Source organism: Crotalus tigris, unplaced genomic scaffold, assembly GCF_016545835.1.
Source record: "Crotalus tigris isolate CLP2741 ecotype Arizona unplaced genomic scaffold, ASM1654583v1 scf7180000020990.9691751010:1144802, whole genome shotgun sequence".
Classification (NCBI taxonomy): domain Eukaryota; kingdom Metazoa; phylum Chordata; class Lepidosauria; order Squamata; family Viperidae; genus Crotalus; species Crotalus tigris.
In genome coordinates, this window is record NW_024098300.1 from 166799 (window position 1) to 179452 (window position 12654).

Below are 12654 nucleotides of genomic sequence, written 5' to 3' on the forward strand. Positions count from 1 at the left end.
AAGGGAATCACTGCAGTTGTTAAGTTAATAACACGATTGTTAAGCAAATCTGGCTTCTTCCCCCGTTGACTTTGCAAAAGGGGATCACATGACCCCGGGGATGTCATAAGTCACGAGTCAGTTGCCAAGCATCTGGATTTTGATCATGTAGCCACGGGGATGCACAACGGTTGCAAGTGTGAAAAACGGTCGTAAGTCACTTTTTCTCAGTGCCGTGGTCTCTTCGAGTGGTCACTAAATGCACTGTTGTAAGTCAAGGACTACTAAAATTGATTGAGTCCTCCCAAATCCCAGATTCCCTCTTCTACCTTGCCAGGGGCGGACTCACTGAGGACTAGCAGCATGGCCGGGCAGTCAGTTGCCTAACAATGCCTCTTAAAACGGCCAAAGGGGGGGGCTTGTGAATCTGACTCTTCCCCCTCCCCAAATCCGTTGTGTATCCCCCCCAGACCCACCCCCAAGCAGTTTTGTTTTTATAATATCGTATTCGTTTTCTATGATTACAGTTCATTAGTGCTTAATGTGTTGATTTGTTTTGCTTAGTACAGTGGTTCTCAATCTTTTTAATGCCGCGACCCCCAACCGGTCGTAAGTCGAGGACTACTCAACTGGTCGTAAGTCGAGGACTACTCAACTGGTGCAGCACCGTTTGCAGAATGGGACTTTTGGCGGGCTCAGCAGGGCAGAGAGTCTATTCTATTGGCTTTCAAAAGCCAATAGAATAAAAGGGAGTAGCACAGCTAAGGAAAAGGGGGGGGGGGAAATGGCGGACTGCGTTGTTTGGTGACCCCCGTGAAATGGCCGTTCGACCCCAAACGGGGTCCCGACCCACAGGTTGAGAACCACTGGCTTAGTAATACAAGTTGAGTTTTTACTCTCCGGCTCGTTTTTTCCCAGCCCTTGATAAAATAAGTTCCCTGTTTGCAAATATTCTGCCTCTTCTTTTTTCCTGGATCCTCAATGCAAGCCTGTCCGTTTCAGCACAGTCCAGCGTTAGGAACCCCGAGCAGTTTTAATTCTCGCAAAACGTCCTTGCCAACTGCTGGGAGCCAGGCCCTGGGACTGCCATTCCAGCGGGAGCCTCTCCTTTCTGCCAACGTGGTTCCCTGCCAGCTGCCAATTGCTCTCTCGAATGCCCGCAGAGGCCAGGCACCCACTTGAGGCTCTCGGCAAGCTGCAACGGAGCCCCGTGGGCGCTTCAACCCAGCCCTATCCTGCCACCCCAGGACGGGGGAAAAAAAACAAACCAATCAGGAATCTCTTGCCAGCTCAGGGCTGGCTGGATCTGACGCCACTTTCCCTTGAGATGGTGGGGAGACCCCTCGGGGAACCCCCCCCCCAATGATTAATCCCTCGCTTGGCAACGCTCAGGCCTCAGCCTGCCGTCGGGGCTGGTAGGAAGGCCGACTTCTGCCTGGCGCTGCCACTGTTTTCTCACTCTGGGGCCGGTGTGGATTACTTTGCAAACAGGATGCTGTCTGCGCCCGGCCCGGCGGAGGGTATTCCCGCCGCCCTTCCCTCCTTCCTCCCTCCTCCTTCCATGGGCCCTGAAGCGTTTGCCTGAGTCACGGATTTTGGCAGAACCGAAGGAGCAGAGCACAAAGCAGAATAAGCAGCGTTGGAAGGGACCTTGGAGGTCATCTAGTCCAGTGGTTCTTAACCTTTTTGAACGAATCGCCCCCTTGAGCCAATGAGGAAGTTGTCATCGCCCCCCTCCCCCAACATAACCTCTCAATCACAACCTAGGAAATAATTCTTCGATTTATCCAAACACTTTTTTTGGTTTTCTTTAACATTGTCATCAGGACATATCGATGCAAATAATTTATCTCCAGTCTTTTTCCCATATCTCAACTGTGTGAAAAAGTTTGGTGCCACCCGTCACTTTATTCCCAAACTTCGTGATACAAGTATTTCATTATTATCTTATTTATTCAAGACACTTAAATGTAATGACCACTGAAAACAAAATTCAATGGCCAGAAAGTGAAATGCCCGAAAAGAAAAACAGTAACATTTTAGTGATTGAATTACAAGTGAAATTGAAGACGCAAAAAGAAATATAAAAAGGGCATAAAAACAAACCGCAATGCAGGAACTAAGATGAAACGGACATAAGCCAATAACAAGGCTTCATTTTCACCAATTGTTGACTCGTCAATCTGCATCACGAATTCTGTATTTTTCAAGGTGTCAATAAGACTTTCTTCCACATCAGCCATTTCATCGATTCTTTTTGATACGGTGTCATTGCTCAAAGGAATCGATTGCGTGATAGTGCTTGCGCTGGGCCCCAACATGGTGGCAACAATCTGTTTCACTGCTGGTAAAATCAGCATTTCTCCGATAGTGTGACATTTGCCACATTTTGCTATCAACAAAGATACTTCATGGGAACAAATGAGCCCCTTGTCGGCGTTGAGTGATGATTTTCCAAATAACTTCCCAACAGTGCTGCGCCCCTCAAACTTGGCCTTTAAGGATTGGAAAAACGATGCCGGTTTCTTACCAAATGGTCTTTCAGTCGGGAAGGCTTCATCCGCTTCATTTGAAAATGTTTTCTCACAAAGAAGACAAAACGGAAGCTGTACGTTGGAGGGAGATGGAATGAATCCCAATTTTAGGTATTCCGTCAAATATTGGTGACACTTCCTCTTCTCGGCCATGTTGAGAGGTCTTCAAAATGAAAGGCACTACCTGCAAATTAAATTTTCGACTCCACTGGAACACTAGAAAAACACACGTGGACGTCGATAAACCTACTTTCAACAGTTACGTTGACATTACAGCTGACGTCACAGGGGACAGCCATTCAGCATGCGATGTTTCGAAAGAAGCGCTCCCCCCTCCATCACTGCCCATTCTGGCCAATGGCGCGCCACTGTATGGGTAGAGGCTGCTGCGCAACGCGCATGAAGATAAGCGATGCGTCTTCACATATGTACGGCATTCTGTACTGAAGCTAGCTGGAGGAACATTTGAAAACACAATTCAATCCACTAATAGCGAGTGATCTGATATTTTTGGATGACAGATATACAGTGATTCACTGTACGAAAAAGTCTCAAAAGTGTCCCCAAAACTTCTCGCTCCATCACCCCCATATCACCCTCTTTTTGTTCCTTTGCCCCTGCATCACCCCTTTTCATTCCATCGCCCCCCTGAAAAATGAAATCGTCCCCTGGGGGGCAATATCGCCCAGGTTAAGAACAACTGTTCTAGTCCAACCCCACCCTGGCAGGAGAGATCCCCATATGATTCTGGACCAATAGCTGTCCGGTCTCTTCTTGACCACCCGTCTCATTCACGAGGGACTCTGGTTGTTGTACAATTTAAAAACAAAAACAGAAGATGCCCATTGAATGCTACATTTCAGCCTCTAGAATAGATTACTGTGAAAATGCAGAAGGAAAGACTCGGAGCTAAATTGATTTAGCCCCATCCCAATGAGGTTAGTAGAATAACAAGAGTTGCTAGGACCCTTGGAGGTCTTCTAGTCGAACCCACTGCTCAGTTGGTCCCGGTGGGCTAATCACCAGGAGGCTGTGAGTTCTAGTCCTGCCTTAGCCATGAAAGCCGGCTAGGTGACATACGACAGTCACCAGGAGGCTGTGAGTTCTAGTCCTGCCTTAGCCATGAAAGCCGGCTAGGTGACATACGACAGTCACCAGGAGGCTGTGAGTTCTACTCTCGCCTTAGCCATGAATGTCGGCTAGGTGACATGCGACAGTCACCAGGAGGCTGTGAGTTCTAGACCCGCCTTAGCCATGAAAGCCGGCTAGGTGACATGCGACAGTCACCAGGAGGCTGTGAGTTCTAGACCCGCCTTAGCCATGAAAGCCGCCTAGGTGACATGCGACAGTCAACAGGAGGCTGTGAGTTCTAGTCCTGCCTTAGCCATGAAAGCCAGCTAGGTGACATGCGACAGTCACCAGGAGGCTGTGAGTTCTAGTCCTGCCTTAGCCATGAAAGCCAGCTGGGTGACTTTGGGGCTGTTGCTCCCTCTCAGCTCAAAAATAATAAAACTAGGATATAAACAAACAAATGAGGATGCCAGCAGATGGAAAGGTAAGAAGTCCTGGACGGTGTGTGTATGTGCGTGTGTGTGTATCATTATCACGTCTTCTTTGTGCTTCCCAAAAGACACCCACGGTGCAGGAAAGGGGGAGGCTGTTGCAATCCCACAAATTGTGCAAAGCCAGGCATGTCTGTGCAACAGGTATCTTGGCTAGAGAAAGTTCTCAAGTTCCCCTGCGCCCTTTCGGTTTTTCCGGAAGCTCCTGAAAACGAGCTGTGGTTCCCGCAGCTTGACACCTAGTTTTTCTTTTTTTACAGGCGGTCCTCAACTTAACAACCACAAACATCTGTTTGGTGAATTTTGCCCCATTTCAGGACCTGTCTTGCCACGGCACTTAAGTGGATCGCTAAAGTTGTTAAGGTCGTTAAGCGAACCTGGATTCTCCATGGACTTTGCTTGTCGCAAAAGGGGATCACATCACACACACACACACACACACACACACACACAAACACCGGGACATTTCAACGGTCGTAAATGCGAATCAGCGGCCAAGCGTCTGAATTTTGGTCACGTGACTCTGGGGTGGGGGTGGTGCCGCCGTGGTCAAAAGCGCGAAAACGGGTTTGAGGTCCCTTTTCCAGTGCCGTCGTAACTTTGAACCACCCCTAAGCGAGTGGTTGTTAAGACGGGGATTCCCTGAGCAACCCATATAAAAGTGGATTAGGAAGGTGAGCGATCCAGAGTGGCCGAGCACATGCGGGGATCCTGGGGAGGATTCGAACCCGGCTCTCCCTCCCTCCACAAAGCTTCTTAACCCTAAAATCACCACCACCACCACCACCACCCCCGCTCACGGCAGACCCTGGACAGATGGCCCGGGACCTGGGTCACCCAGCCGCCTGTTGTCCAGGAGCGAAGAAGGGAAAACCTCTAACCAGGACTGAGGTCACCGCTTTGAAGATTGCAGGCTACCCTTGGGCTGGAAGACGCTTGTGGTTTGACACAACTGTCGGTTTGCCTTGCTTGTCGCCCAGTTTCCCAGGAGCATGTGGGAGTCCGGTTTGGCTGGGCTACAACGTTCTGGAGTGTCCCAAGAATTTCTCTTTTCCCCCCCCCCCACTCCCCCACCCCCACCCCCCCACCTCCGCAAAGGATGGACTGGCACGCTGCTTAAATCACGGTCAAAGATCAACGGAGTCATAAAATTCAAGAAACCATTTCTCTTGAGCCTTCCTGGATGCTGCTCTCGGCTCTGGCTCTCGTCTTCTTCAACATCGCAGGACCCAGGTTGCTTTCCCACAACCTGGTTAGAGAAAAGCCCCGGCAGACACCTTTGCGGGGTTCCTGGGGGGGGCGGCTTTCTGGCAGACCCAAAGGTGCTTTCTCTGGAGGCAACTGGACGTCCTTGTTTTTCCTTGAAGACGTTTCGCTTCTTATCCGAGAAGCTTCTTCAACTCTGACTGGAGGGTGGGGAACGGAAGAGCCGAAGAAGCTTTTTGGATGAGGAGTGAAACGTCTTCCAAGAAAAACAAGGCAGTCCAAGTTGCCTCCTGAAAAAAAAGCACCTTTGGGACAACCAGACCTGCAGGACTGAGCCTCTCCATAGACTTTCTTGCAGACGTTTCATTACCTGGCTAGCTAACGTCATCAGTGCTGGAAGGGAGTATGGGGTTTGCTCTGCCACCCGTTTTAAAGGCACGTTGGCTGAGGGATTCTGGGAGGTGGAGTCCGCCCATCTTACAGGAGACCGGCTGAGGGATTCTGGGAGTTGGAGTCCGCCCATCTTAAAGCAGGCCGGCTGAGGGATTCTGGGAGTTGGAGTCCGCCCATCTTAAAGCAGGCCGGCTGAGGGATTCTGGGAGTTGGAGTCCGCCCATCTTAAAGCAGGCCGGCTGAGGGATTCTGGGAGTTGGAATCCGCCCATCTTAAAGCAGGCCGGCTGAGGGATTCTGGGAGTTGGAGTCCGCCCATCTTAAAGCAGGCCGGCTGAAGGATTTTGGGAGTTGGAGTCCGCCCATCTTAAAGCAGGCCGGCTGAGGGATTCTGGGAGTTGGAGCCCGCCCATCTTAAAGCAGGCCAGCTGAGGGATTCTGGGAGTTGGAGTCCGCCCATCTTAAAGCAGGCCGGATGGGAGTTGGAGTCCGCCCATCTTAAAGCAGGCCGGCTTGGAATCTTAAAGCAGGCCAGCTGAGGGATTCTGGGAGTTGGAGTCCGCCCATCTTAAAGCAGGCCGGATGGGGAATCCTTGGAATTTTGGAATGGGATGATAAGCATCCTCAGTAGCCGGATGCAGACGATGGAAGCAGCCAACCGGACGCGAGCTGGGAACAGGCTAGGAACAGTAGCCGTTGGATCCCTAGAGGTAGATGTGACCCAAGGACTTGTTTTTCCTTCCCATCCCTTGGCTTGCTTTTGTTTAGGCCCGGCTGCGGGGTCGGCCCGTGTCGGAGAGGACCCTGGGCTATTTCCATCTTCCGTGGGCAGTTTTAATGATACCTCTTTACGGCCTGAAATTACACCATCAGCCCTTGAGTCACCTGCCCTGTCCCAGCCCCAGGCCCCACCAGCCCGGGGAGTGACTCATACCTAGGAGAGAGGTGCTGCCGGACCACAGGAGGCAGGGCGGCAGCTGAGTAAACACTGCAGATAAGGGTGGCGGTGGGGGGGGCAGGGGGGGGCTCCTCCCACGCAGGCAGAAACAGAGGCATCTTTGCCCAACGTGGCACAGTTCCCCCGGGCAGGGCTGATTCAGCCACGGGACGGCCTGCTTCTGTTTTGTTTTCTTAATCCTGCGTCTGCCCCCTCCTCTAAAGCCTTGGGGATTGTGCAAAGTGAAGCGTGCACGGCTGCAAAGCCTTGTCAGCTGAGAACAGTCGGTTCCTCTCGGATACCGAGAAAAAAACAGTTATTCAGAATTCTCGGGGAATCGCCCGGGGCACGGCGTGTGCCCGCAAAGCCATCTGCAAAGTTCCAGCTGCAATCCTGTCTCGGGCAGGGCCGCTGTCTCGGTTTTTGATTGACAGCCACCTGTCTGAAAGGCTAGGGTCTCCTCCTTGAGCAGGGGAGTTGGACTAGAAGACCTCCAAGGTCCCTTCTGGCTCAACTCTGATGGATTGGTTGAGATCCCAGCTTTTATGAGGTTTACAAATAACCTCAAAACGGCAAGCACAGCTAACGCATCTTCCGCCTCCTATTTCCCCATAACAGCAGTCTTGTAAGGTGGGTGGGACTGAGAGAGAGAGAGTGACTCAGCCAAAGACACCCAGCTGGCTTTCATGCCTAAAGCGGGATTAGAACTCACCATCTCGTGGTGATTAGCCCAAGTCACCCAGACAGTTTTCACAGCTAAGGTGGAACTAGAACTCACCATTTATTTATTTATTTATGAGACTTATATACCGCTTTAAGTGCAAGCACTCTCTAAGCGGTGTACACCAGTAAGCAATGTATATATATATTTACATTGCCCCCAACAATCTGGGTCCTCATTTACCTACCCCGGAAGGATGGAAGGCTGAGTCAACCTTGAGCCGGTGAGATTTGAACCGCTGACCTGCTGAACACAGTCAGCTAAAGTGGCCTGCAGTACTGCACTCTAACTGCTGCGCCACCTCGGTGATTGGCTCAAAGTCACCCAGCCAGCTTTTACGGCTAAGGTGGATCTAGAACTCACCATCTCCTGTTGATTGGCTCAAAGTCACCCAGCCAGCTTATATGGCTAAGGTGGAACTAGAACTCACCATCTCCTGGTGATTGGCTCAAAGTTAGCCAGCTGGCGTTCATGCCTAAAATGGGACTAGAACTCACCGTCTCCAGGTCACTGGCCCAAAATCACCCAGCCACTTTCTTGCCTAAGGCAGGACTAGAACTCACCTCCTCCAGTTTTCTAGCCTGGGGCCTTAACCACTAAATCAAGGGCCTGTAATATTCTCATCCTGCTGGATCAAATCAAACAGGTAGAAACACCTGGAAGAAGAAGATCCTTCAGGTCGCCCAGCCCCAAACCGTGATGATGTCATTCTTTTTGTCTGTTCTTTATGCTGCCTTATTCCTTGATGACATGATGATGATGGTGTGGATGATGCTGTATTAGATCTGAGTCCCAGGGATGTGATATTCCTCTAGGTGAACGTTGTTGTTGTTGCAAAGTCGTGTCCGACTCATCGCGACCCCATGGACAACGTTCCCCCAGGTCTTCCCGTCCTCTACCATCTTCTGGAGTCCATTTAAGCTCACGCCTGCTGCTTCAGTGACTCCATCCAGCTACCCCATTCTCTGCCGTCCCCTTCTTCTCTTGCCCTCCATCTTTCCCAGCATCAGGGTCTTCTCCGGTGAGTCCTTCCTTCTCATTAGGTGGCCAAAGGACTTAAGTTTGAACTTCAGGATCTGGCCTTCTAAAGAGCAGTCAGGGTTGATCTCCTCTAGGACCGACCGGTTGGATCGCCTTGCAGTCCAGGGGACTCGTAGGAGTCTTCTCCAGCACCAGAATTCAAAGGCCTCCATTCTTTGGTGCTCAGCCTTTCTTATGGTCCAACTTTCGCAGCCATACATTGCAGCTGGGAAAACCATGGCCTTGACTGCACGCACTTTTGTTGGCAGGGCGATGTCTCTGCTTTTCTGGATGAATAGAGCCATCCTAATGCAATCCAGGGCTCCAATTCCAATTCTGGAAGGGAATGCCAAACCCCCCCCCCCCAAATTCTCACCCTGGCAGGACCTCCCTGCCCTCTTGGAGCACCTGGCCAACGAGCAAAAGCAATATTGGGTTAAATTTCCTGCCCTCCACTCCTCAAGCCCTCCCTCGCACTCGGCTCCACCCTGCTGTGTAATTCATCACTGTCTGACCCAGGAGAAGGAGCCATTCATCCCACGGTGTCTGGTCTCAGCCACTTTTGGTGTGTGTGTATGTGGGGGGGGGGAAATACCCTGGCATAACGGAGACGCTCCATCCCGCCAGACCCGGGGGAAGCAGATGCCCACCTCTTGGGTCCGGCTGTGGGTTCGGTTTGAAAACACAGCCAGGCTTTGCCATAAGAAACATCCCGGTTTCCTTTGGCTGGCGAAGTTTTAAAATAGCCCAGTCAACCCTCGTCCCACCCAGCTGCAAATCCCACCCACACAGGGCCTGGGGTGGGGGAGTTGGGGAAAAAATGTCTTTTGGGCATCCTGGTAGATTCTGTATGGGCTCCCCCCCCCCCGTTCAAAGGAGGTGACTGTCTCCTAGAGAATCAAGGTGGAGCACCAAAGCTGAAGGAGAAGAGATTGGAGGTGTTGATTGGGGCTTTGGGGAAGGAAGGCCAATGTCTTGGTTCAAGGGGGCTTGGTCAAGCCAAGATCTGCTGTGAAGAAGAAGGAGAATGAATAGAAGAGGAAGAGGAAGAAGAGAAAGGAAGAAGAAGAAAGATGACGAGGAGAAGAAGGAAGGAGAAGAAGAAGGAGAAGGAGAAGAAGAGAAGGGGAAGGAAGGAGGGAGAAGAAGAAGAAGAAGAAGAAGAAGAAGAAGAAGAAGAAGAAGAAGAAGAAGAAGAAGAAGAAGAAGAAGAAGAAGAAGAAGAAGAAGAAGAAGAAGAAGAAGAAAAGAAGAAGAAGAAGAAGAAGAAGAAGAAGAAGAAGAAGAAGAAGAAGAAGAAGAAGAAGAAGAAGAAGAAGAAGAAGAAGAAGAAGAAGAAGAAGAAGAAGAAGAAGAAGAAGAAGAAGAAGAAGAAGAAGAAGAAGAATTGGAATTGTATCCTATGATAAACTCTGGCAAGCGGGCCGAAAAAAAGTTGCCCAGCATATTTGAACTGAGGACCTTCTCCCTGGCAGCTCCCCAGAATCCTACAACTGGCCTCATTCAGAGGGGCAACAGGCAACCTCCTCCAACTGATTCCTGCTGCTCAGTTGGGAGGGGCTCCGATAATTGTAATTTTGGACGGAGGTTGGTGTCAGGAGTTGCCGGAAACGCCTCCCATCCACCCACCCACCCCTCTGCTCAGCCTGCAGCCTGCCCATCCAGCAGACTAAACAGACAACACTCTTTTAGTAGCAGAGGCTTTGAAAAATCATATTTTTTTCAGCCTGATTCATTTGCTCTGCTCTTACGAGGTTCCTTTCGGATCACGCCTCCTCTTCTCCTCCTCCTCCTCCTCCATCTCCCTTTTCAAAAGTACATATTTTTTGGGGAGAGAGAAAAAAAATCCGGGCTTGACGAAACACCCATGACTTTAGGGTTACGCAAGAGCCAGGTTTTTTTTGGGGGGGGGGGTTGTTTGCTTCTCACTCGTTGCATTTGTAGCTGACCTTTCTTAAACCATCTCTTTGCGTTCAATTCTTCCCGGAGGGCCAAATCCGGTCCAGGAGAAGGAACGGGAACGGATTGAATTGAGGACAAATGGCGACCTTTGTTTGGAACAGGGGACCCCTTCTTTGATCTGGGGTCAGGACAGTGGGCCTTCTGTGCTCTGTGTGTGTGTGTGTGTGTGTGTGTGCAAAGGCGGTCTTAGAAGTTTTTCCAGGTCCTCCCTGGAGAAGCTGAAGAAGGCTAACTTGAGACATCTCACCTGTGCTCTCCCCGCAAATTTTTATTTTCACTAGATGGAGCCATTAAACGAGCGAAAGCAAACCAACGGTTCGCTTCACTTGGGCTGGTTTTGCTGAAAACCAGAAATAAGCCCCGGGGTTTTTGGCAAAAACCCCATAAAAGTGTGGTGGAACCACGGGACACAACAACAAACGGTCGTAAATGCAGGGTGGTTGCCCAGCGCCCAACTTGCCATCATGTCACTGTGGGGGGGAGGCTATTAGAATTAGGGTTGTAGGTCTGTTTTGTAACTGTGATAAATACGGGTCATCCTCGACTTACAAGAGCTCGCTTTGCGACCGTTCAGTGTCGTAACAGCCCTGAAAAAAGTGACTTGAGCCTGTTTCACAGTTACGACCAGTTACAGCAGCCCTGTGATCCTGTGATCAGAATTCAGACGCTTGGCCACTGATTCATACTTATGACGGTTGCACTGTCACCGGGCTATGCCATCCCCTTTGGCGACCTTCTGACGAGCAAAGACAATTGGGGGGAGGGGGGGGAGCCAGATTCACTTAACAACCAGGTTACTAACTTATCAACTGCAGTGAGTTGCTTAACAAACTGAGGCAAGGAAGGTCGTAAAACGGGGTCAAAACACTTAACAAATGTCTCGCTTAACAACAACAAATTGTGGGCTCTGTTGTTGTCGTAGGTTGAGTATTTCCTGTAATAGGGGGATTACAGGTAGTCCTCGGCTTACGAGCGGTCGCTTAGCTGACTGATAACCTTTATTGTCATTTTTTTTCCTGTGGGCACAATGGCACACATTAAAAATGAAATTTAGTTGCTGGCTCGCAAAGTGTACACATGCATAACATTTAAAATATACTATATACAACGTATGTATAGACCAGGGGTAGGCAACCCAAAACACTTAAAGAGCCACTTGGACCCATTTCCCACCAAAAACAAAACACTGGGAGCCGCAAAACCATTTTGATATCTAAAATGAAGATAACACTGCATATATCCTTTTTTACCTTTATTATAGGTGTGTGTGTGTTTGTGTGTGTGTGTTTGTGTGTGTGTATGTATGTGTGTGTGTGTATATATATATGTATATGTATGTATGTATACACACACACACACACACACACACACAGGTAAAAAAAGGATATATGCAGTGTTATCTTCATTTTAGATGTCAAAAGGGTCTCTCTCTCTCTCTCTCTCCCTCCCTCTCTATCTGCCCTTGGTCTGCCACTCCTCTTCCCCCGCTCTCTTTCTTTCTCTCTCCCTCTTTCTCTCTCTCTCTTTCTCCCCCCCTCTCTTATCTGCTGCTCACCTGACAAGCTTCAGGCTGTTGTCCAACAAGATCAGGGGTAGGCAACCTCGTCTCTTTTATGACTCATGGACTTCAACTCCCAGAATTCCTGAGTCAGCCTAGCTGGGCTAGCTAGCTCTCTCCTGCCTTTCCTGCTTCCTGCTTCCTTCAGAGACGCAGCAAAGGGAGGAGCTCCGCCCAGAAAGCTTTTCAGCTCCTCGGAGAACACTGTGAGTGCACTCTCTTTTACACATATACACACACACACACACACACACACACACACACAGACACACACACACAGAGGGAGAGAGAGAGAGAGAGAGAGAGAAGCGGGGAAGTGCAATTGCCTCTATCTGTCTCTGTCTCTCTCTGCAAAGGCAGAGGAGGCTGGGAGCCGCGGGGAAGGCCAACGAGCCGCATGCGGCTCCGGAGCAGCAGGTTGCCGACTGTGGTAATAACCTTACACCCTAGATGTAGTAATATAATAACAAAACAACAAACAAAATAGTGGAAGTGGACCTTGGAGTCATCTAGTCCAACCCCCTGCTCAGTCAGGAAACCCTATACCATTTAGGACAAATGGCTGTCCAGTTTCTTCTTAAAAACTTCCAGGGTTGGCGCATTCACCGCTTCTGGAGGCAGGTTGTTCCACTGGTTAATTGTTCTACCTGTCAGGAAGTTTCTCCTTAGTTCTAGGTTGCTTCTCTCCTTGATTAGTTTCCGTCCGTTGCTTCTTGTCCTGCCTTCAGTAGCCTTGGAAAATAGCTTGACACCCTCTTCTTTGTGGCAGCCCCTGAGATATTG

The 12654-nt window shown here is 50.0% G+C and overlaps 1 protein-coding gene across 1 annotated transcript; it reads right to left on the minus strand.

Moving 5' to 3' along the window:
• Window positions 1–2028: 2028 nt before the first annotated feature.
• Window positions 2029–2666, minus strand: LOC120319860 (SCAN domain-containing protein 3-like). The gene has a single exon (XM_039369154.1). It carries the CDS (start codon window positions 2664–2666, stop codon window positions 2031–2033), a length of 636 nt encoding a protein of 211 aa, XP_039225088.1. The 3' UTR covers window positions 2029–2030.
• Window positions 2667–12654: the final 9988 nt, after the last annotated feature.